Source organism: Haematobia irritans, chromosome 2 (genome assembly GCF_050003625.1).
Source record: "Haematobia irritans isolate KBUSLIRL chromosome 2, ASM5000362v1, whole genome shotgun sequence".
Classification (NCBI taxonomy): Eukaryota; Metazoa; Arthropoda; class Insecta; order Diptera; family Muscidae; genus Haematobia; species Haematobia irritans.
The window spans coordinates 14,240,039-14,263,425 of record NC_134398.1 but is presented as its reverse complement, the minus strand read 5'-3'; the positions used below and the strand labels follow the sequence as shown (position 1 = coordinate 14,263,425).

General features: G+C 26.3%; 2 protein-coding genes across 2 annotated transcripts; one reads left to right on the top strand and one right to left on the bottom strand.

Annotated features, from left to right (window-relative positions):
* Positions 1 to 6,129: 6,129 nt before the first annotated feature.
* Positions 6,130 to 7,902, bottom strand: LOC142224457 (uncharacterized). Its single transcript, XM_075294228.1, has one exon. The coding sequence runs from the start codon at positions 7,900 to 7,902 to the stop codon at positions 6,130 to 6,132; it is 1,773 nt and encodes a 590-aa protein (XP_075150343.1).
* Positions 7,903 to 9,943: 2,041 nt separating this feature from the next.
* Positions 9,944 to 20,580, top strand: LOC142224456 (uncharacterized). Its single transcript, XM_075294227.1, has 4 exons — positions 9,944 to 9,967; positions 13,291 to 13,318; positions 18,817 to 20,232; positions 20,279 to 20,580. The coding sequence occupies exons 1-4, from the start codon at positions 9,944 to 9,946 to the stop codon at positions 20,578 to 20,580; spliced, it is 1,770 nt and encodes a 589-aa protein (XP_075150342.1).
* The last annotated feature ends 2,807 nt before the right edge of the window (positions 20,581 to 23,387 follow it).

Genomic DNA, 23,387 nt, shown 5'->3' with positions numbered 1-23,387 from the left:
TTTAGGAAAATATGAACTTTTTCGTATTCAGTAAAATGATGTATTTCATTTGTATACAAGTCTTTTTCTCATCTTTAGGTCACATCATTAAATTAAGCAAAATATAATTAAAATAAAAAAAATTTTCTCCTCACAGAAAAAAAAAATCACGAAAAATTTTCCAACTAAAATTTTAATTGAGTTTTAAAAAATATTCAATTAAATTTTTAATTGATTCAACAAATTCTTTAGTTGATACAAACATAAATCACAAAAACATTCAATTAATTTTTTAATTGATACAATAATTTCTTTGATTGAAGACACTCCAATTTCAAATTAATTGGATCAATGATTGAATCATGATTGTGTACCTGGGGTAATTTAACTAAAATCCACTAATTATACCCTGCTCCACAACACCCAGAAGGAGACGAGATAGACACATGGTGTCTTTGGCAAAATTGCTCAGGGTGGGCTCTTGAGTCGATATAGCGATGTCCGTCTGTCCGTCTGTCCGTGAACACATTTTTGTAATCAAAGTCTAGGTCGCAGTTTTAGTCCAATCGACTTGAAATTTGGCACAAGTATGTGTTTTGGCTCAGAATAGATCCCTATTAATTTTGGAAGAAATCGGTTCAGATTTAGATATAGCTCCCATATATATATTTCGCCCGATATGGACTTATATGGCCCCAGAACCCAGAGTTTTACCCTAATTTGCTTAAAATTTTGCACAAGAAGAACAATTAATACTATAGTCAAGTGTGCCAAATTTTATTGAAATCGGTTCAGATTTAGATATAGCTCCCATATATATCTTTCGCCCGATATGAACTAATACGGTCCCAGAAGCCAGAGTTTTACCCCAATTTGGTTGAAATTTTGCATAGGGAGTAGAATTAGCATTGTAGCTATGCGTGCCAAATTTGGTTGAAATCGGTTCAGATTTAGATATAGCTCCAATATATAGCTTTCGGCCGATTTACACTCATATGACCACAGAGGCCAATTTTTTGCTCCGATTTAGTTGAAATTTTGTACAGGGAGTAGAATTAGCATTGTAGCTATGCGTGCCAAATTTGGTTGAAATCGGTTCAGATTTAGATATATCTCCCATATATAGCTTTCGCCCGATTTACACTCATATGACCACAGAGGCCAATTTTCAACTCCGATTTAGTTGAAATTTTGCACAGGGAGTTTGTTGTTGCTATGCGTGCCGACTTTGGTTGAAATCGGCTCAGATTTAGATATAGCTCCCATATATATGTTTTTCTGATTTCGACAAAAATGGTCAAAATACCAACATTTTCCTTGTAAAATCGCCACTGCTTAGTCGAAAAGTTGTAAAAATGACTCTAATTTTCCTAAACTTCTAACACATATATATCGAGCGATAAATCATAAATAAACTTTTGCGAAGTTTCCTTAAAATTACTTCAGATTTAAATGTTTCCCATATTTTTTTTACTAACATTGTGTTCCACCCTAGTACATTAGCCGACTTAAATTTTGAGTCTATTGATTTTGTAGAAGTCTATCAAATTCTGTCCAGATCGAGTGATATTTAAATGTATGTATTTGGGACAAACCTTTATATATAGCCCCCAACACATTTAACGGATGTGAAATGGTATCGAAAATTTATATCTACAAAGTGGTGCAGGGTATAATATAGTCGGCCCCGCCCGACTTTAGACATTCCTCACTTGTTTTCATTAAGTAAAATAAAGTTAAATCGCCTATAAAAAAAAATTTGATCACCATTTTCTGAGGGCATAATTGCAAAATTATTTTTTTTTTGATTAGAAAATATTAAAAAAATACACTTAACATAAAACGTTTGTATACAAAATATATACTCACAAAAAATTTACTTGGATCCATAGATCTAGACCCACCCTTTAGGATTTTGGTATTGATACTGAACTAAAGAAAGAACTCTTTAAAATATAAAAATGTTTGAATGTCTTTAAATCTGATCTTTAAAATTTTAATTTTCTTTTTGCAACACATTAAAAAAGCTATTGCATGTACAAATAAATATAAGTTTAAAAATCTATATCATAACACAGCAACTAAATTGGTAAATTTCAATTCAAAAATTTTAATTTTTCAAAATTTTCTATAGTAATAATATTTTGACAAAATTTCTATAGAAATAAAATTTTGACAAAATTTTCTATAGAAATAAAATTTTGACAAAATTTTCTATAGAAATAAAATTTTGACAAAATTTTCTATAGAAATAAAATTTTGACAAAATTTTCGAGAGAAATAAAATTTGACAAAATTTTCTATAGAAATAAAATTTTGACAAAATTTTCGAGAGAAATAAAATTTGACAAAATTTTCTATAGAAATAAAATTTTGGCAAAATTTCCTATAGAAATAAAATTTTGACAACATTTTCTATAGAAATATAATTTTGACAAAATTTTCTATAGGCAATAATAAATAAATAAAATTTCGACAAATTTCCTCTACAAATAAAATTTTGACAAAATTTTCTCTACAAATAAAATATTGAAAAAATTTTCTATAAAAATAAAATTTTGATCAAATTTTCTATAGAAATAAAACTTTGCCAAAATTTTCTATAGAAATAAAATTTTGACAAAATTTTCTATAGAAATAAAATTTTGACAAAATTTTATATAGACAAAATTTTCTCTACAAATAAAATTTCAACATAATTTTCTATATAATTAAAATTTTGACAAAATTTTCTATAAAAATAAAATTCTAACAAAATTTTCTTTAGAAATAAAATTTTGACAAAATTTTTTATAGAAGTAAAATTTTGACAAAACTTTCTATAGAAATAAAATTTTGACAACATTTTCTAAAGAAAAAAAAATTCTGACAAAATTTTCTATAGACAAAATTTCCTCTACAAATAAAAATTTTACAAAATTTTCTATATAATTAAAATTTTGACAAAATTTTCTATAGAAATAAAATTTTAACAAAATTTTCTTTAGAAATAAAATTTTGTCTAAAAATAAACTTTCGACAAAATTTCATCTAAAAACAAAATTTGGACAAAATTTTCTATAGAAATAAAATTTCGACATAATTTTCTATAAAAATAAAATTTTGACAAAAGTTCCCATAGAAATAAAATTTCGACAAAATTTTCTATAGAATTAAAATTTTGAAAAAATTTTCTATAGAAATAAAATTTTGACAAAATTTTCTATAAAATTAAAATTTTCTATAGAATTAAAATTTTGAAAAAATTTTCTATAGAAATAAAATTTTGACAAAATTTTCTATAGAAATAAAATTTTGAAAAAAAAATTTCTATAGACAAAATTTTCTCTACAAATAAAATTTCAACAAAATTTTCTATATAATTAAAATTTGACAAAATTTTCTATAGAAATAAAATTTTGACAAAATTTTCTTTAGAAATAAAAGTTTGACACAATTTTGTATAGAAGTAAAATTTTGACAAAACTTTCTATAGAAATAAAATTTTGACAAAATTTTCTATAGAAATAAATTTTTGACAAAATTTTCTTTAGAAATAAAATTTTGAAAAAAATTTTCTATAGACAAAATTTTCTCTACAAATAAAATTTCAACAAAATTTTCTATATAATTAAAATTTGACAAAATTTTCTATAGAAATAAAATTTTGACAAAATTTTCTTTAGAAATAAAAGTTTGAAAAAATTTTTTATAGAAGTAAAATTTTGACAAAACTTTCTATAGAAATAAAATTTTACCAAAATTTTCTATAGAAATAAATTTTTGACAAAATTTTCTATAGACAAAATTTCCTCTACAAATAAAATTTTAACAAAATTTTTTACATAATTAAAATTTTAACAACATTTTCTATAGAAATAAAATTTTGACAAAATTTTCTATAGAAATAAAATTTTAACAAAATTTTCTTTAGAAATAAAATTTTGACAAAATTTTTTATAGAAGTAAAATTTCGACAAAACTTTCTATAGAAATAAAATTTTGACAAAATTTTCCATAGAAATAAAATTTGGACGAAATTGTCCATAGAAATAAAGTTTTAGGTGGGTATTAAGTTCGAGTTTAGCCGCTAAAACCGTAATTTTTTCATGATTACTTTTCTTCAATAATCCATTTTAAGGAATACAAACTTTGTGAAAATTTGCTTTGGGCTTTTCCCCATCAAGTTATAAAAAAATTTGTACCCACCTTTTGACAAAATTTTAAATTTTCCATAGCAATAAAATTTTGACAACATTTTCTATAGAAATAAAATTTTGACAAAATTTTCTATATAAAATAAATTTTGACAAAATTTTCTATACAAATAAAATTTTGACAAAATTTTTTATAGAAATAAAATTTTGACAAAATTTTCTATAGAAATAAAATTTTCTATAGAAATAAAATTTTAACAAAATTTTCTATAGAAATAAAATTTTGACAAAATTTTCTATAGAAATAAAATTTTAATAAAATTTTCTATAGAAATAATATTTTAACAAAATTTTCTTTAGAAATAAAATTTTGACAAAATTTTGTCTAAAAATAAACTTTCGACAAAATTTCATCTAAAAACAAAATTTGGACAACATTTTCTATAGAAATAAAATTTCGACAAAATTTTCTATAAAAATAAAATTTTGACAAAACTTCCCATAGAAATCAAATTTCGACAAAATTTTCCATAGACACAAAATTTCGACAAAATTTTCTATAGAATTAAAATTTTGAAAAAATTTTCTATAGAAATAAAATTTTGACAAAATTTTCTATAAAATTAAAATTTTCTATAGAAATAAAATTTTCTATAGAAATAAAATTTTAACAAAATTTTCTATATAAATAAAATTTTGACAAAATTTTCGAGAGAAATAAAATTTTGAAAAAAATTTTCTATAGACAAAATTTTCTCTACAAATAAAATTTCGACAAAATTTTCTATATAATTAAAATTTGACAAAATTTTCTATAGAAATAAAATTTTGACAAAATTTTCTTTAGAAATAAAAGTTTGACAAAATTTTTTATAGAAGTAAAATTTTGACAAAACTTTCTATAGAAATAAAATTTTGACAAAATTTTCTATAGAAATAAATTTTTGACAAAATTTTCTATAGAAATAAAATTTTGAAAAAAAAATTCTATAGACAAAATTTTCTCTACAAATAAAATTTCAACAAAATTTTCTATATAATTAAAATTTGACAATATTTTCTATAGAAATAAAATTTTGACAAAATTTTCTTTAGAAATAAAAGTTTGACAAAATTTTTTATAGAAGTAAAATTTTGACAAAACTTTCTATAGAAATAAAATTTTGACAAAATTTTCTATAGAAATAAATTTTTTTCAAAATTTTCTATAGACAAAATTTCCTCTACAAATAAAATTTTAACAAAATTTTTTATATAATTAAAATTTTAACAACATTTTCTATAGAAATAAAATTTTGACAAAATTTTCTATAGAAATAAAATTTTAACAAAATTTTCTTTAGAAATAAAATTTTGACAAAATTTTTTATAGAAGTAAAATTTTGACAAAACTTCTATAGAAATAAAATTTTGACAAAATTTTCCATAGAAATAAAATTTGGACGAAATTTTCCATAGAAATAAAGTTTTAGGTGGGTATTAAGTTCGAGTTTAGCCGCTAAAACCGTAATTTTTTCATGATTACTTTTCTTTAATAATCCATTTTAAGGAATACAAACTTTGTGAAAATTTGCTTTGGGCTTTTCCCCATCAAGTTATAAAAAAATTTGTACCCGCCTTTTGACAAAATTTCAAATTTTCCATAGCAATAAAATTTTGACAAAATTTTCTATAGAAATAAAATTTTGACAAAATTTTCTATATAAAATAAATTTTGACAACATTTTCTATACAAATAAAATTTTGACAAAATTTTTATAGAAATAAAATTTTGACAAAATTTTCTATAGAAATAAAATTTTGACAAAATTTTCTATAGAATAAAAAAGTTGAAGCGTTACTCACCCAAGTGTATCGAGTTAGCAGTTATGTAAGTTGGAAAATAAATCAACACTTTCCCAAAAATGTTTGTTGACTTCTTAATTTATTTTAAAAACTTTTTATAAAAACAAGAAAAACTAGATTTTACCACAACAACTCTAACATTTATTCTGTACCACAAAAGGTCTAATATTTATTTCCTTTCATTACTACATCTCTTAGATCTGCGTCCTATTAGATTTTCTAATAAAAACACAATTGCACTAAAAACTAAACCCACATCGACAATTTGCCAAACCCAAAATAAATCGATTACTCTAGCCTTCCCATCCTTGTTATCGTTAGACCTTAATAATGAAATTTCTTTCATTTTTAGCATATCCAAAAATGTCATCGAACGCCAAGCATCTATTAGGCCCATGTCATGAACTCGACCTGTCAGATAATCCAAGGGCTCTCGGTATTCCGAATCCTTTTGCAAATGTATGGCAAATGCTATGGGCGATAGTATGGTTAGATTGTCATAGATACAAAATATCTTATGGGTCAAACCCTGTTGTTGCCTTTTGAAGGTATCCCATGCACCTTCAGTTATATAAAATCCATATGAGGTATTGAAATTTTGACGAACCTCTTGATAAAATGTATTATTCGCGGTTATAATTAAATTTCGTATGGGATAAGGTGGATCCGAGTAGATAGTTTCAGTTGCTAAAATTTTCAGCGGAGATCGATTCAGTTTATCGAAATTTTCCAAATGTCCATGATAGAGGGGAGCTGTAAACAATGTCTGTATGCGAGCAGAAAAATGAATGTTTATATTGAAACCAGTTAGAAACATAAGCAGATACAAAAGTTTCAAACTCCATGTGGGTGATTTGCGAGCAACAAAAGATTGACCCAAGACACTGGGCAAAGCTTTGTCGTTGAGAAGAAAATTCCCAATATCAACAAAATCATCAAATATCCAATCGATTATTGAATTAATTATGGAAAATATCAGAGATGCCATGAAAATACAAGTCATGAAATCCCACTTCAAGAGAACTCCATATAACTCATGCATGCTATAGGGTCCAGGACATGGTACCATTAGATTTACTCTTGTTACTTCCACTGTTAACGAATTCAAATGCCATTTATCTGCAGGAGTCATACGTGTGGTAATCGGAATGTCAATAAGATTTTCTTCAACCAATCCAGTGACGTCGGTATAAAAAGTCGATTTATCTAATACAGGCTTTTGATACATTCTCAATGAGGCATTATAATGATTGGCAAATAGTTGAATTAGTCTACCAAACGGGCCACTGACTTGAAGATGACCTTGACTATCGTGGAAAAGGAAAATCCTTGGCACGGTTTGTTCAGCATAGACTATTATGGATTTATTCTGCATATTCTTCCAATTGAGGGGATAAAAAGGCATTCCGTTGATGCATAATTTCCAATGGTATGAAGGATATGGCTTAAGGTTGAAGCAACCAGTTATAGATCCCTTTGAAGGCTTCACAAACATTAAAAGAAGATTGGTGATTTTAGAATTTTCACATAATTTCAAAAGTTCTCTTTTTGCAGCAGTCCATTGGTTACCTTTATTTAACGATGATATAACCAAAATTCTTGTCGACCGCATATAATTCAAAGTTTGTGTTAAATAATTAAATAAATCTGGCGCCCAATTTTGGGGCATAATATACACAACAATAATTTCTGCATTAAAAATTCTCTTAAAGTCTAAACTCTTATTTAAATCTAAAATAATTTTTGGTATATGCAATTGCAACTTTAAAATTTCTTCTTTATATTCATCTTCATCTCCATTCCGGTTCATCATCAGTAGTAGAGTATTATATGGTTTTTCTTTATATATTTCCAACAAGGCCGTGGATACTTTGCTTATGTTCATTCCTTTTTCCAAATCATCAATTGCTTTAATGTTACGTACGAAATATTGGAATCCCATAATTATTATTACAAACAGTCCGAGTACTTGACTAAAATGTATATGCATTGTAGACAATCTAGTATAAAATGATCAATAATAGTGTTTAATATTTTATGAAATTCGAAGAACTAACTCAAATGTGGCTAATTAATGTTCTTAAATGTGGACATGAAAGCTATTTATTTGTCATCATTTAAAAATAATGTTCTGCTTTTGTATAGGCATGGGACAAAGCCTATATAGTGAGGTGAGGTGAGAGAAATTATTGACATTGATTTTTATTGCAACTGGAAACTAGAATTACTATGATGTCACTATGGGTTAAGGATTTTCCGATTTTACACGTGTTGCCCGTATAGCCCAAAAAGTTTTTCTCCGGTTTCTTCTGTTCCCTTTGATATAGATACTGACATTTCGGAGTACGTCCTTCAAAGCATAAGAAGGGGTCTATCATCATTGACCTAAACATTGAATCTATTTGATAACTGAAATCTTCTGGCAACCAAATGCTGGGGTTTAATATATAAAGCTATAATATCCGATAAAGATACTGATATTTCTGATTACCCGGTTCGGACTATGGAATGGTTCCCTTTGTTATTGAGCAAACATAGAACAACTTTGATCACATAAATTTTCTGGCGCCCAACACGGGGCCATAATATATAGAGCAAAAATTTTCCATAAATAATCTGACATTTCTCAGTACACCCTTTCCGACCATAGAATCTTCTTGATAATAGAATTGTTCTGGCACCCAATGCTGAGGCGTAATATAGAAGTCAATAATTTCCCCCGTTATATATTCCCTTAAAGTGAAAAATCTTGTTTAAATTAACATTAATTTTTGATATATCATCCTGAAACTGGAATATATCACCTCCCATGATAATCTATGTATATCTGTTGTATGCTAACTCAAAGTACAACTAGAGACATCACCACGAAAGTTGAATTAAATGAACCAGGAAAAATATTTAAAGAATTGTGCTGAGGCAGCTTCCAATCCCACTGCATAATGAGAGAGAATTTAATTGAATTGAGATAATTTTTTAAAAAAAAATCTAAAAAGGGCACCTATCGAGATACGCCACTGGAACCCGCCGCATGACCCGAGCTATTTGAATGTAAACCGTAAGAGTTATGTCGATTGAAATAGTTCTCAAAACTCTACTACTTCATATATTAAAATATAAATATATGTCCTTAGTTAAAGAAAACAGAAAACGATTTTTTTTACAAAATTTCTTTTCTATAGGAAGTTTTTGAAAAAGTTTATTTCAATGAAAATTTTTCAAAAATTTTCATTTCAATAGGATATTTTTTTAAAATTTCATTTGTATAGGAAATTTTGTCAAAATGTGATTTCTATGGGATTTTTTTGTCAAAATTTTTGGGATTTTTTGTCAAAATTTGTCCGTTTGTAACACATCGAAATAATCGATTTCCTACTATATAAAATATATATATTCTTGATCAGGGAGAAATTCTAAGACGATATAATCATGTCCGCCTGTATGTTGTAATCACGCTACACCCTTCAATAAAGGCGCTATCGTCCTGAAATTTGGCACAGATTCGTTTTTTGTTTGCAGGCAGGTCAAGTTCGAAGATATCGGTCCAAGTTTTGATATAGTCCCCATATAAACCGATCTCCCGATTTTGCTTCTTGGGCGTCTAGAAACTGTACTTTCTATTTGCCTGAAATTCGAAATCTAGAGGTATTTTAGGACCGTAAAGAGGTGTGTAGAAAATGGTCCGTATCGGTCCATGTTTTGGTATAGCCGCCATATAGACCGATCTCCCGATTTTTATTCTTGGTCTTCTATAAACTGTATTTACTATCCGATTTGCCTGAAATTGGAAATCTAGAGGTATTTTGGGACCACAAATAGGTGTGCCGAAATTGAGGTGTATCGGTTCATTTTTTTGTATAACCCCCATATAGACCAATCTCCCGATTTTACTTCTTAGGCGTCTAGAGACTATATTTTCTAGCCGATTTGCTTGAAATTGAAAATCTAGAGGCATTTTAAGATCACAAATAGGTGTGTCGCAAATGGTGCCTATCGGTCCAGTTTTGGTATAGCCCCCATATAGACCGAAATGTTGTTAAAATGAAATTCCTAGACAAATTTTGTCAAAATTTCATTTCTGTAGTAAATTTTATCAAAATGCCTTTAATACAGAATTTTTTGCTAAATATAATTTTCTATGTAGTTTTTGCAAAATTTCAATTCTATAGCCATTTTTTGTCAAAATTCCATTTATATAGGAAATTTCTGCAAAATTTAATTTCTATAGGATATTTTATCAAAATTTAATTTATATAGAAAATTTTGTCAAAATTCCATGTATATACGAAAATTTTGCAAAATTTCATTTATATAGGAAATTTTGTCAAAATGTAATTTCTAGAGGAAATTTTATTAAAATTCCCTTAATACAGGATTTTTTTGCTAAATATATTTTTCTAGGTATTTTTGCAAAATTTCAATTGTAAGGAAAATTTATCAAAATTCCATTTATATACGAAAGTTTTGCAAAATTTCATTTCTATAGGAAATTTTGTCAAAATTCCATAGGAATTTTTGTCAAAATTTCATTTCTATATGAAATATTTTGAAAATTGTATCAAACTTTCTCTAATACAGCATTTTTTGCTAAATATAATTTTCTGGGTATTTTTTGCAATATTTCAATAGAAAATTTTGTCAAAATTTCCTAGCAAATTTAATCAAAAATTCATAGAAATTTTATGAAAATGTCATTGCCATAGGTAATTTTTTCAAAATTTCATTTCTATTCATTTCAATAGAAAATTTTGTGAAAATTTCATTTCTAGAAGAAATTTTATCAAAATTTCTTTTATATAGCATTTTATGCTAAATTTAATATTCTGGGGAATATTGTCAACATTTCATTTTCAGAGGAAATTTTTGCAAAATTTTATTTCCATAGGAAACATTCTAGAAATTTTAGTTCTATAGGAAATTTCTTCAAAATTTCATTTCTATAAGAAGTTATGTCAAAATTTCATTTCGGTAGAGGGTTTTGTCATAATTTCATTTCCATAAGATTTTTTTTTCTCCATGCAAAATTTTCTAAAATTTTCATTTCTAAAGAAAATGTTTGCAAAATGTCATTTCTATAGGATAGTTTTACAAAATTTTATATTTATAGAATTTTTTTTTGCAAAAATCATTTCTAAAAGAAATTTTTGTAAAATTGAATTTCTATAGATGATTTGGTCAAAATTTCATTTCCATAGAAAATTTTATCAAAATTTCTTTTCCAAAGGAATTTTCGTTAAATTTTATTGTCTAGAAAATTTCACTTCTATTGGAAATTTTGTCGAAATTATATTTTAAAAAAATGTGATTTCTATAGAAAATTTTATCAAAATTCCATTCCCATAGGAAATTTTTTAAGACTTTCAATTCTATACGAAATTTTTGCAAAATTTAATTTATATAGATTTTTTTTTTCAAAATTTCATTTCTCTAGTTTTCCAGTTTTGAAAAATTAATTTTTGCAATTTTCATTTCTATAGGAAATGTTTGCAAATTTCATTTCTATAGATAAATTTGGCAAAATTTTATTTCTGAACAAAATTTTGTGAAAATTTCATTTCTATAGGAAATTTGTGCAATATTTCATTTCTGTAAAAAAAAAATTATTTCTATAGAAAATTTTTGCAAATTCTCATTTCTATAGGAAATTTTTGGCAATTTTCGTTTCCATGGGAAAATTTTGTAAAATTTCATTTCTATTGGAAATTTTTTATAAATTTTATATCTATAATAAAATTGTGTCAAAATTTTAGTTCTATACAATTTTGTCGAAGTTTCATTTCCATAGGATTTTTTTTTCAAAATTTTATTTCTATAGGAAATTTTTCCAAACTTTCATTTCTATAGGAAATTTTTTGCAAAATTTCATTTCTATGGAAAATTTTTGCAAAATTTCTTTTCTATAGGCAAATTTTGCTAAATTTCATTTCTATATGAAAATTTTGCAAAATTTAATTTCTAAAGGAAATTTTTGCAAAATTTCAGTTTTGTAAGAAATTTTTGTCAAAATTCCATTTCTATAAGAAATTTTGATCAAAATTCCATTTCTATAGGGAATTTTTGCAAAATGTTATTTCTATAGATGATTGCGTCGTAATGGACGGACCTCGCTAGAACGACTCAGAATTTCACTAGGACCAGAATATACATACCTAATGGAGTCTGAGACCAATATTACGATGTGCTACAACCGGAATGGCAATTTTCCAGAAATCTTTGCTTCTTCTTTAGTATTTCTATTGTATTTAGTTCTAAATCCTTTTATAAAAAAATAAAACTAATACATTTTATTAAAACTGTCTTTATTTCTGTACAAAAAAAAAAACTCCAACATTTATTTCCTTTTATTACTACATCTCTTTAATCTGCGTCCTGTTATATTTTCTAATAAAAACACAATAGTACTAAAAACTAAACCCACACCGACAATTTGCCAAACCCAAAATAAATCGATTACTCTCGAAACTCTAGCATTCCCTTGAAGATTATCGTTAGATCTTAATACGGAAACTTCGTTCATTTTTTGCATATCCAAAAATGTCATCGAACGCCAAGCATCCATTAGGCCCATATCATGAACTCGACCTATAAGATAATCCAAGGGCTCTCGGTACTCCGAATCCTTTTGCAAACGTATGGCAAAAGCTATGGGTGATAGTACGGTTAGATTATCATAGATACAAAATATCTTATGGATCAAACCCTGTTGTTGCCTTTTGAAGGTATCCCATGCACCTTCAGTCATATAAAATCCATATGATGTATTAAAATTGTTACGAACTTCTTGATAAAATGTATTATTCGAGGTTATAATTAAGTTTCGTATGGGATAAGGTGGATCCGAGTAAATAGTTTCAGTAGCTACAATTTTCACAGGTGATCGATTCAGCTTATCGAAGTCTTCCAAATGTCCATGGTAGAGGGGAGCCGTAAATAATGTCTGTATGCGTGCAGAAAAATGAATGTTTATATTGAAACCAGTTAGAAACATAAGCAGATATAAAAGTTTCAAACTCCAGGTGGGTGAGTTGCGAGCAACGAAAGATTGACCCAAGACACTGGGCAAAGCTTTGTCGTTGAGGAGAAAATTTCCAATATCAACAAAATCATCAAAAATCCAATCGATTATTGAATTAATGATGGAAAATATCAGAGATGCCATGCAAATACAAGCCATGAAATCCCACTTCAAGAGAACTCCATATAACTCATGCATGCTATAGGGTCCAGGACATGGTACCATTAGATTTACTCTTGTTACTTCTACTGTTAACGAATTCAAATGCCATTTATCTACAGGAGAAAGACGAGTGGTTATGGGAATGTCAATAAGATTTTGTTCAACCAATCCAGTGACGTCGGTATAAAATGTCGATTTATCCAATACAGGCTTTTGGTACATTCTCAATGAGGCATTATAATGATTGGCAAATAATTTAATTAGTCTACCAAATGAACCACTGATTTGAAGATGACCTTGACTATCGTAGAAGAGGAAAATCCTTGGCACTGTTTGTTCAGCATAGACAATTATGGATTTATTCTGCATATTCTTCCAATTGAGAGGATAATAAGGCATTCCGTTGATGCATAATTTCCAATGGTATGAAGGATATGGCTTAAGGTTGAAGCAACCAGTTATAGATCCCTTTGAAGGCTTCACGAACATTAAAAGAAGATTGGTGATTTTAGAATTTTCAGATAATTTCAAAAGTTCTCTTGTTACAGCAGTCCATTGGTTATCTTTATTTAGAGATGATATAACCAAAATTCTTGTAGATCGCATATAATTCAAAGTTTGTGTTAAATAATTAAATAAATCTGGCGCCCAATTTTGGGGCATAATATACACAACAATAATTTCGGCATTAAAAATTCTTTTAAATTCTAAACTCTTATTTAAATCTAAAATAATTTTTGGTATATCCAATTGCAACTTTAAAATTTCTTCTTTATATTCATCTTCATCTCCATCCCGGTTCATCATCAGTAGTAGAGTATTGTATGGTCTTTCTTTATATATTTCCAATAATGCCGTGGATATTTTGCCTATGTTCACTTCATTTTCCATAGAATCAATGCCTTTGGTAATTTGTACAAAATGTTGAAATGCCATAATTATTATGGCAAACAGTATTTGATTAGAATTTACAGGCATAGTCTGGAATGTTTTATGAAATTCGAGAGACTAACATAAATGTGGCTAATTAATGTTCTTATACGGTATTCACATTAAACTTCCAATATACACTTTAACTAGTTTTCAACTATCATTTGCCTTATAAGAAGAGATTTATGGGAAATGGTAAATGAAAGCTATTTAGTTGTCATTACTCAAAGGTGGCATTATTCTTAGTTTGTATCGGCATGAGCCGAAGCATAGTGCAGTTAGAGAGTTGTAGAAATTTTAGACAAATTTGTATATACCAGAATTTTTAATTAAACCAGAATTTTTATCTTCTGTCAATAAATAAATTAATGAATTTATGATTATTTCACAATTCCTGCTCATAGAACTAAATATGCATCCTTGGTGCCAATTTTAAGATCTCTAAAGGAATTTAACAGTTTAAATAATAACTTTGATTTAGATTTTTCAATTTCCCTAAATAATTTTAATTCTATTTTAGACTTAATTTATTTCTAGAATTGCTAGTCTGTAAGGAATGTATTCCATAGACTGAATAAATAAATATGCTGACATTTCTGTGTTCGCCATACGGACAAAAGGAAGGCTATGAGCTACGCATGGAATCATTTTGATAAGAGATATGTTCTGGCCCCCAACATTGGAGCATAATATATATGGAAAGAAATAATTTCCGATAAATATGCTGACATTTCTAAGTATGACCTTTCGACCATAGGAAAACATCCTATATCATTGAACTACATATTTAATTTACTTGATAAGATAAATATTCTGGCGCCCAACGCTGGAGCGCAATATATATAAAGCAATGTTTTTGACCAAATAGAACAAAATTATCAGAGATGTAAAGACGAAAGTTAAAGCTGATGAACCAGGTGATGGAAAAAAAGACAACATTCAAAAAGACGCCGGGAATACATTACATTCCCATTGCAAATTAAAACAGAGATTTTTAACTCTCCCAAAGACAAACGTCGTCTAGTAAAGCCTATGTCCGAACTCAAAAAAGTTCTACAAGCAATCAGGGATGGAAAATACAAAAAGAAAGTACAAAAAAGGTATTTTTTTGAGCGAAAAAGTACTTTTCACTAAATTTCAACAAAAGTCCCATTGGGTGATTATTGTCCAGAGCTTCGTTAGACTGAATTTAAAACGAATAAAATTTTGTTTGTCAACTCCTCAATTTAAAAAAAAAAATTGAAAAAGTTTTCTATAGAAATAAAATTTTGAGAAAATTTTCTAAAGAATTAAACTTTTTTCTATAAAAATAAAATCTTGACAAAATTTTGTATAGAAATAAAATCTTGACAAAATTTTCTATAGAAATAAAATTTTGACAAAATTTTCTATAGAAATAAAATTTTGACAAAATTTTCTATAGATATAAAATTAAAAAAAAATTCTATAGATATAAAATTAAAAAAAAATCTATAGAAATAACATTTTGACAACATATTCTATAGAATTAAACTTTGACAACATTTTCTATAGAAATAAAATTTTGATAAAATTTTCTATAGAAATAACATTTTGACAAAATTTTTGATAGAAATAAAATTTTGACAACATATTCTATAGAAATAAAATTTTGATAAAATTTTGTATAGAAATAATATTTTGACAAAATTTTTTATAGAAATAAAATTTTGACAAAATTTTTTATAGAAATAAAATTTTAACAAAATTTTCTATAGATATAACATTTTAACAAAATTTTCTATAGAAATAAAATTTTGATAAAATTTTCTATAGATATGAAATTTTAACAAAATTTTCTATAGAAATAACATTTTGACAATATATTCTATAGAAATAAAATTTTAACAACATTTTCTATATAAATAAAATTTTGAAAAAAAAATTTATAGAAATAAAATTTTGACAAAATGTTTTATAGAAATCAAATTTTGAAAAAAATTTCTATAGAAATAACTTTTGCCAAAATTATCTATAGAAATAAAATTTTGACAAAAATTTGCACAGTAATAAAATTTTGACAAAATTTTCTATAGATATAACATTTTAACAAAATTTTCTATAGAAATAAAATTTTGACAAAATTTTCTATAGATATAAAATTTTAACAAAATTTTCTATAGGAATAACATTTTGACAACATATTCTATAGAAATAAAATTTTGGCAAAATTTTCTATAGAAATAAAATGTTGAAAAACAAAACAAAATAAAATTTTGACAAAAAGAAAAATATTTTGACAAAATTTTCTGGAGAAATATAATTGTAACAAAACTTTCTGAAGAAATAAATTTTTGCAGAATAATATTTTTTGGTAGTTTTTGGTTCGCATTATTTTAGTAAGCGATCGATAACTTCTCATCTAGAAAATGTTCATGTGGAAGCGTAATATAGAAACGCGTGCTTTTTTCGACTAAATCATTCTTGAAATTCAACAAGTAAGGAAAGTCTAAAGTCGGGCGGGGCCGACTATATTATACCCTGCACCACTTTGTAGATCTAAATTTTCGATACCATATTACATCCGTCAAATGTGTTGGGGTCTATATATAAAGGTTTGTCCCAAATACATACATTTAAATATCACTCGATCTGGACAGAATTTGATAGACTTTTACAAAATCTATAAACTCAAAACTTAAGTCGGCTAATGCACTAGGGTGGAACACAATGTTAGTAAAAAAAATATGGAAAACATTTAAATCTGAAGCAATTTTTATTTATGATTTATCGCTCGATATATATGTATAAAAAGTTTAGGAAAATTAGAGTCAATTTTACAACTTTTCGACTAAGCAGTGGCGATTTTACAAGGAAATTTTTGGTATTTTGACGATTTTCGTCGAAATCAGAAAAACATATATATGGGAGCTATATCTAAATCTGAACCGATTTCAACCAAATTTGGCACGCATAGCTACAATGCTAATTCTACTCCCTGTGCAAAATTTCAACTAAATCGGAGTTAAAAATTGGCCTCTGTGGTCATATGAGTGTAAATCGGGCAAAAGCTATATATGGGAGATATATCTAAATCTGAACCGATTTCAATCAAATTTGGCACGCATAGCTACAATGCTAATTCTAGTCCCTGTGCAAAATTTCAATTAAATCGGAGCAAAAAAATTGGCCCTTTCGGTCATATCGGCCGAAAGCTATATATTGGAGCTATATCTAAATCTCAACCGATTTCAACCAAATTTGGCACGCATAGCTACAATGCTAATTCTACTCCCTGTGCAAAATTTCAACTAAATCGGAGTAAAAGATTGGCCACTGTGGTCATATGAGTGTAAATCGGGGGAACGATATATATGGGAGCTATATCTAAATCTGAACCGATTTCAATAAAATCAAAAAATTCAAAAAATGGCACACTTGACTACACTACTAATTGTACACCTAGTGCAAAATTTCAACCAAATTTGGGTAAAACTCTGGCTTCTGGAACCGTTTTAGTCCATATCGGGTGAAAGATATATATGGGAGCTATATTTAAATCTGAACCGATTTCAATCAAATTTAGCACACTTGACTATAGTACTAATTGTTCTTCTTGTGCAAAATTTTAAGCAAATTAGTGTAAAAATCTGGCTTCTGGGGCCATATAAGTCCATATCGGGCGAAATATATATGGGAGCTATATCTAAATCTGAACCGATTTCTTCCAAAATCAATAGGATTCTACTCTGAGCCAAAACACATACTTGTGCCAAATTTGAAGTCGATTGGACTAAAACTGCGACCTAGACTTTGATTACAAAAATGTGTTCACGGACAGACGGACATATCGACTCAGGAGCCAAAGACACCATGTGTCTATCTCGTCTCCTTCCGGGTGTTGCAAACATATGCACTAACTTATAATACCCTGTTCCACAGTGTGGCGCAGGGTATAAATATATAAATCATCAATTTGGATTCAGAAAGAGTCACGGAACAATCGAACAAATACAACGCTTGCTGAAAACAAAAATCTAGCTTTTGAATCGAGACAATACTGTACATCTGCGTGTCTAGATATTTCACAAGCATTTTACAAAGTATGGCTCGATGGTCTATTATACAAAGTCAAATAGCTTGTTTGAATAAACTATTACTTATTTATATATTTATATTATTATTAATATTATTATTTATATATTTATATTATATTTATTTATCCAATCTTATATTCAAAACCGACTATTCTATGTACAAGAGAATGGTGAGATGAGTACACTGAAACCTACCTATAAGAACGGGCGTTCCCCAGGGGAGCGCTATGGACCCTATTTGATATGTTCTATTTACATCAGATCAGCCTGAATCAGAATATACTACATGCAATTGCGTATTTTAAAATTTAGGTTGCATTATCACATCCTAATAGAAAGTCCAACATTTTCCAAACAATTTAGCCATAACTTTTGGTTTAAGGATCACTAAAAATACAGTTAATTATCCAAAAGTAGTGTAACATTAGGTCAACACTAACGTCACAGAAACGAAATCACTCTAACACATCAAAAAAAAAAATTATATATTTCCTATGTACTTAAAAAATGGTCTTACATTTGACATTTCATTAGAAACCCCCACTAAAGAAATGATAAATGAAATAAAACCGATCAATAATTAAGTAAATGTAATTAAAAATTTCAACTAAGCTTGAAATAGTATATAGAAGTGTTCTTCACTTAGTTACAATGAAATATTTTCAAAAACCATTGTTAATTTGTAAAATTTTAGTAGCACTAATACCAAGACAAACCTTGCAATACAATGGATTGGAATATGCTACAGATTCCTACAATTATGGAATACCAAAGCTATTGGCAGAAATATATAAGGAATCACCATTCAATACCGTATTTCTGATATTATCGAATGAAGAAGGAAATCATCATCACACAACCATGGACGAATTATACCAGATTATATTTCCCAAAACTATAATGAGCAAGGGCAGAGAAAATTTTATTTTCAAGGACTTTTTCAATTCCGAAATTATTGTGGTTATCTTTATGCCTGCTAATTGGGATCCAGGATTATTCGATTATTTAGCCCAGACTTTGGATTATATGCGTCAGACAAGAATTTTAATTATAACTCATCATAATGGAGAAAGCAATGACAACAAATTCCTAAGTCAATTATTGCGAGGATGTGAAAAAAATAATTTTATAAAAATTCTTTTGGTATTTATGGACTGCTTGCAAGGGATTATAATTTCCCGTTATAATCTCAGACCTTATCCACAATATCATTGGAGTTTGGGAAATGGGGAGAGTCCATTATATCCCCAAAATTGGAAGAATATGCACAATAGAACAATTATCATATATGTAGAACAACTGGTGCCACGAACTTATCTATATTTAGATCAACACAGAGACTTACAACTGAGTGGACCTTGGAACAAATTAGTTCTTTTATTTGCTGAACGCTTTAATGCCACTCTACAATTTTATCAAACTCCCATATTGGATAAATCAGTATTTTATACTCGCGTGGTAGATCTGGTAGAACAAAATCTAGTGGATATTCCCATTACCATTGATGAAGGTTATAGGGGTACCTGGCGTATGAACACAGCTGTCATAGAAATAACTAAAGTCGAACTAATGGTTCCATGTCCCAGACCCTTTAGTAATGGTGAAATTTATATGACACTTTTGAATAGTAAATTTTTTGGATTTCTATTCCTATCCTCGTTAATCTTTTCCCTACTTCATTCTTTGATTGATTGGATTTTTGGAAGTCTAAAAGGAATTTGGAGTTTGATTTTGAACGATAAGTCTTGGCGCAGTGTTTTGGGCCAATCATTTTTGCCCAGAAAATTACCAAATCTCAGTCTTAAAACGTTATACATTCTAATGTTCATCAATGGTTTGGTTATAGGTATCCAATTTTCTGTAAGGGTAAAATCTCTTCTAACCACCCCACCCTATCACAAACACATCGACAATTACGATGAACTCAATAATGTCGGTTTGCCTATATTAGCCACCGAGACTGTTTATATGGAACCGCCATATTTAGTGAAAAAGATGATTATTACCACAAATAATACCTTCTTCCAAATTGTACGTCAAGATTTCAATACCTCTTACGGATATTTCATGACCTCCACTGTATGGCAGACATTCAAACGACAGCAACAGAGCTTAACCCATAAGATTTTTTTGTGTCTATGATAATTTGACCATAGCTTCACCACGTTTATATGGTCTTCGCTTGCAAAAGGATTCCGAATATAAAGAGCCTTTTGATTATCTCATCCATCGAATGCATGATTTGGGTTTAATGGATGCTTGGCATACCTACACCTTCTCCGATATGTTAAAAATGAAAGAAATATCTTTGCTAAGACCTAAGCAGAATGACGAAGGACCTAAGGCTTTATTTATGGAAGATCTCTATGGGCTTTGGATGATAATCATAGGAGGTTTAGTATTAAGCTCTATGGTGTTCCTCTTGGAATTGATTACGGGACGTTATAGAAAAAAATAATTCAGTTTCTAAAATTGTATTTTTTTTTGTAAATAAATAATTTGAAAAATAAAAAATTTCCATTTTCCACATAAGCACTTCTTTATCGAAACAAGTTTGCCCTTTTAGTATAAAATGTTGCTAGGCAAAAAATGTGTCAAAAAATTATTTAATATAATGATTTAAATACATAAAATTAATAATGTATTTATAAAATTATATATACACAAATTCAAAGTTGAAGCATTTTCGTTATAATTTAAACACCACTTTAAGAAGAACTACTGACTACACTTAGGTGATTTATTTTCTTTAAATTTTATCTCTATAAAAAAAATTTTGTCAAAATTTTATTTCTATAGAAATTTTTGTCAACATTTTATTTTTATAGAAATTTTTTTCAAAATTTTATTTCTATAGAAAAATTTGTCAAAAATTTATTTTTATAGAAAATTTTATTAAAATTATTTTTCTAAAGAAAATTTTGTCAAAAGTTTTGTCAAAATTTTATTTCTATAGATAATTTTGCCAAAATTTTATTTCTATAGAAAATGTTATCAAAATTTTATTTCTATAGAAAATTTTGCCAAAAAAATTTTTTTATAGAAAATTTTGTCAAAATTTTATTTCTATAGAAAATTTTTTCAAAATTTTATTTCTATAGAAAATTTTGTCAAAATTTTATTTCTATAGAAAATTTTGGCAAAATTTTATTTCTGGAGAAAATGTTTTCAAAATTTTATTTCTATAGCAAATTTAGTCAAAATTTTATTTCTATAGAAAATTTTGTCAAAATTTTATTTCTATAGAAAATTTTGTCAAAAATTTATTTCTATAGAAAATTTTGTCAAAATATTTTTCTAAAGAACATTTTGTCACAATTTTACTCCTATAGAAAATTTTGTCAATATTTTATTTCTATAGAAATTTTTGTCAACATTTTATTTTTATAGAATTTTTTTTTTCAAAATTTTATTTCTATAGAAAATTTTGTCAAAACTTTATTTCTATAGAAAATTTTATTAAAATTATTTTTCTAAAGAAAATTTTGTCAAAAGTTTTGTCAAAATTTTATTTCTATAGAAAATGTTATCAAAATTTTATTTCTATAGAAAATTTTGCCAAAAATTTTATTTCTATAGAAAATTTTTTCAAAATTTTATTTGTATAGAAAATTTTTTCAAAATTTTATTTCTATAGAAAATTTTGTCAAAATTTTATTTCTATAGAAAATTTTGGCAAAATTTTATTTCTGGAGAAAATGTTTGCAAAATTTTATTTCTATAGCAAATTTAGTCAAAATTTTATTTCTATAGAAAATTTTTTCAAAATTTTTTTTCTATAGAAAATTTTGTCAAAAATTTATTTCTATAGAAAATTTTATCAAAATATTTTTCTAAAGAAAATTTTGTCAAAATATTTTTCCAAAGAAAAATATTTTGACAATTTTACTCCTATAGAAATTTTACTCTTATAGAAAATTTTGTCAATATTTTATTTCTATAGAAATTTTTTTCAAAATTTTATTTCTATACAAATTTTTTCAAAATTTTATTTCTATAGAAAATTTTGTCAAAATTTTAATTCTATAGAAAATTTTGTCAAAAATGTATTTCTATAGAAAATTTTATCAAAATATTTTTCTAAAGAAAATTTTGTCAAAATTTTTATTTCTAAAGAAAATTTTGTCAAAATTTTATTTCTATAGAAAATTTTGTCAAAAATTTATTTCTATAGAAAATGTTGTCAAAATTTTATTGCTGCAGAAAATTTTGTCAACATTTTATTTCTATAAAAAATTTTGTCAAAATTTTATTTCTATGGAAAATTTTGTCAACTTTTTATTTCTATAGAAATTTTGTCAAAATTTTATTTCCACCGAAAATTTTGTTAAAATGTTATTTCTATAGAAAATTTTGTCAAAATTTTATTTCTATAGAAAATTTTGTCAAACATTTATTTCTACAGAAAATTTTATAAAAATTTTTTTCTAAAGAAAATGTAGTCAAAATTTTATTTCTATAAAAATTTTTGTCAAAATTGTAGTTCTATAGAACATTTTGCCAAAAGTTTATTTCTATAGAAAATTTTTTCAAAATTTTATTTCTTTAGAAAATTTTGTCAAAGTTTTATATCTATAGAAAATTTAGCTTTTTTAAAATTATATTCATATAGAAAATTGATGAAAATTTATTACTTTAGAAAATTTGATCAAAATTTTATTTCTAAAGAAAAATTTGTCAAAATTTTATTTCTATAGCAAAGTTAGTCAACATTTTATTTCTATAGAAAATTTTGTCAAACTTTTATTTCTATAGAAAATGTTATCAAAAATTTTATTTATGCAGAAAACTTTTTCAAAATTTTATTTCTATAGAAAATGTTATCAAAATTTTATTTCTATGGAAAATTTTGTCAAACTTTTATTTCTATAGAAAATTTTTGCAAAATTTTATTTCTAGAGAAAATGTTAGCAAATGTTTATTTCTATAGAAAATTGATCAAAATTTATTACTATAGAAAATTTGATCAACATTTTATTTCTAAAGAAAAATTTGTCAAAATTTTATTTCTACAGCAAATTTAGTCAAAATTTTATTTCTATAGAAAATTTTGTCAAACTTTTATTTCTATAGAAAATTTTATCAAAATTTTATTCCTTTAGAAAATTTTGTCAAAGTTTTATATCTATAGAAAATTTTGTCAATAGTTTACTTCTATAGAAAAATTTGTCAATATTTTATTTCTATAGAAAATTTTGTGAAAATTTTATTTCTATAGAAAATTTTTGCAAAATTTTATTTCTATAGAAAATTTTTGCAAAATTT

Coding starts and splice junctions, on each gene's coding strand:
- LOC142224457 (XM_075294228.1), bottom strand. CDS start 7,902: ATGGGATTCCAATATTTCGTACGTAACATTAAAGCAATTGATGATTTG.
- LOC142224456 (XM_075294227.1), top strand. CDS start 9,944: ATGGTGCCTATCGGTCCAGTTTTG. Junction 13,319..18,816: donor CAACCAATCCAGTGACGTCG/GTATAAAATGTC, acceptor GTAAAATTTTAG/TAGCACTAATACCAAGACAA. Junction 20,233..20,278: donor ATTCAAACGACAGCAACAGA/GCTTAACCCATA, acceptor ATTTGACCATAG/CTTCACCACGTTTATATGGT.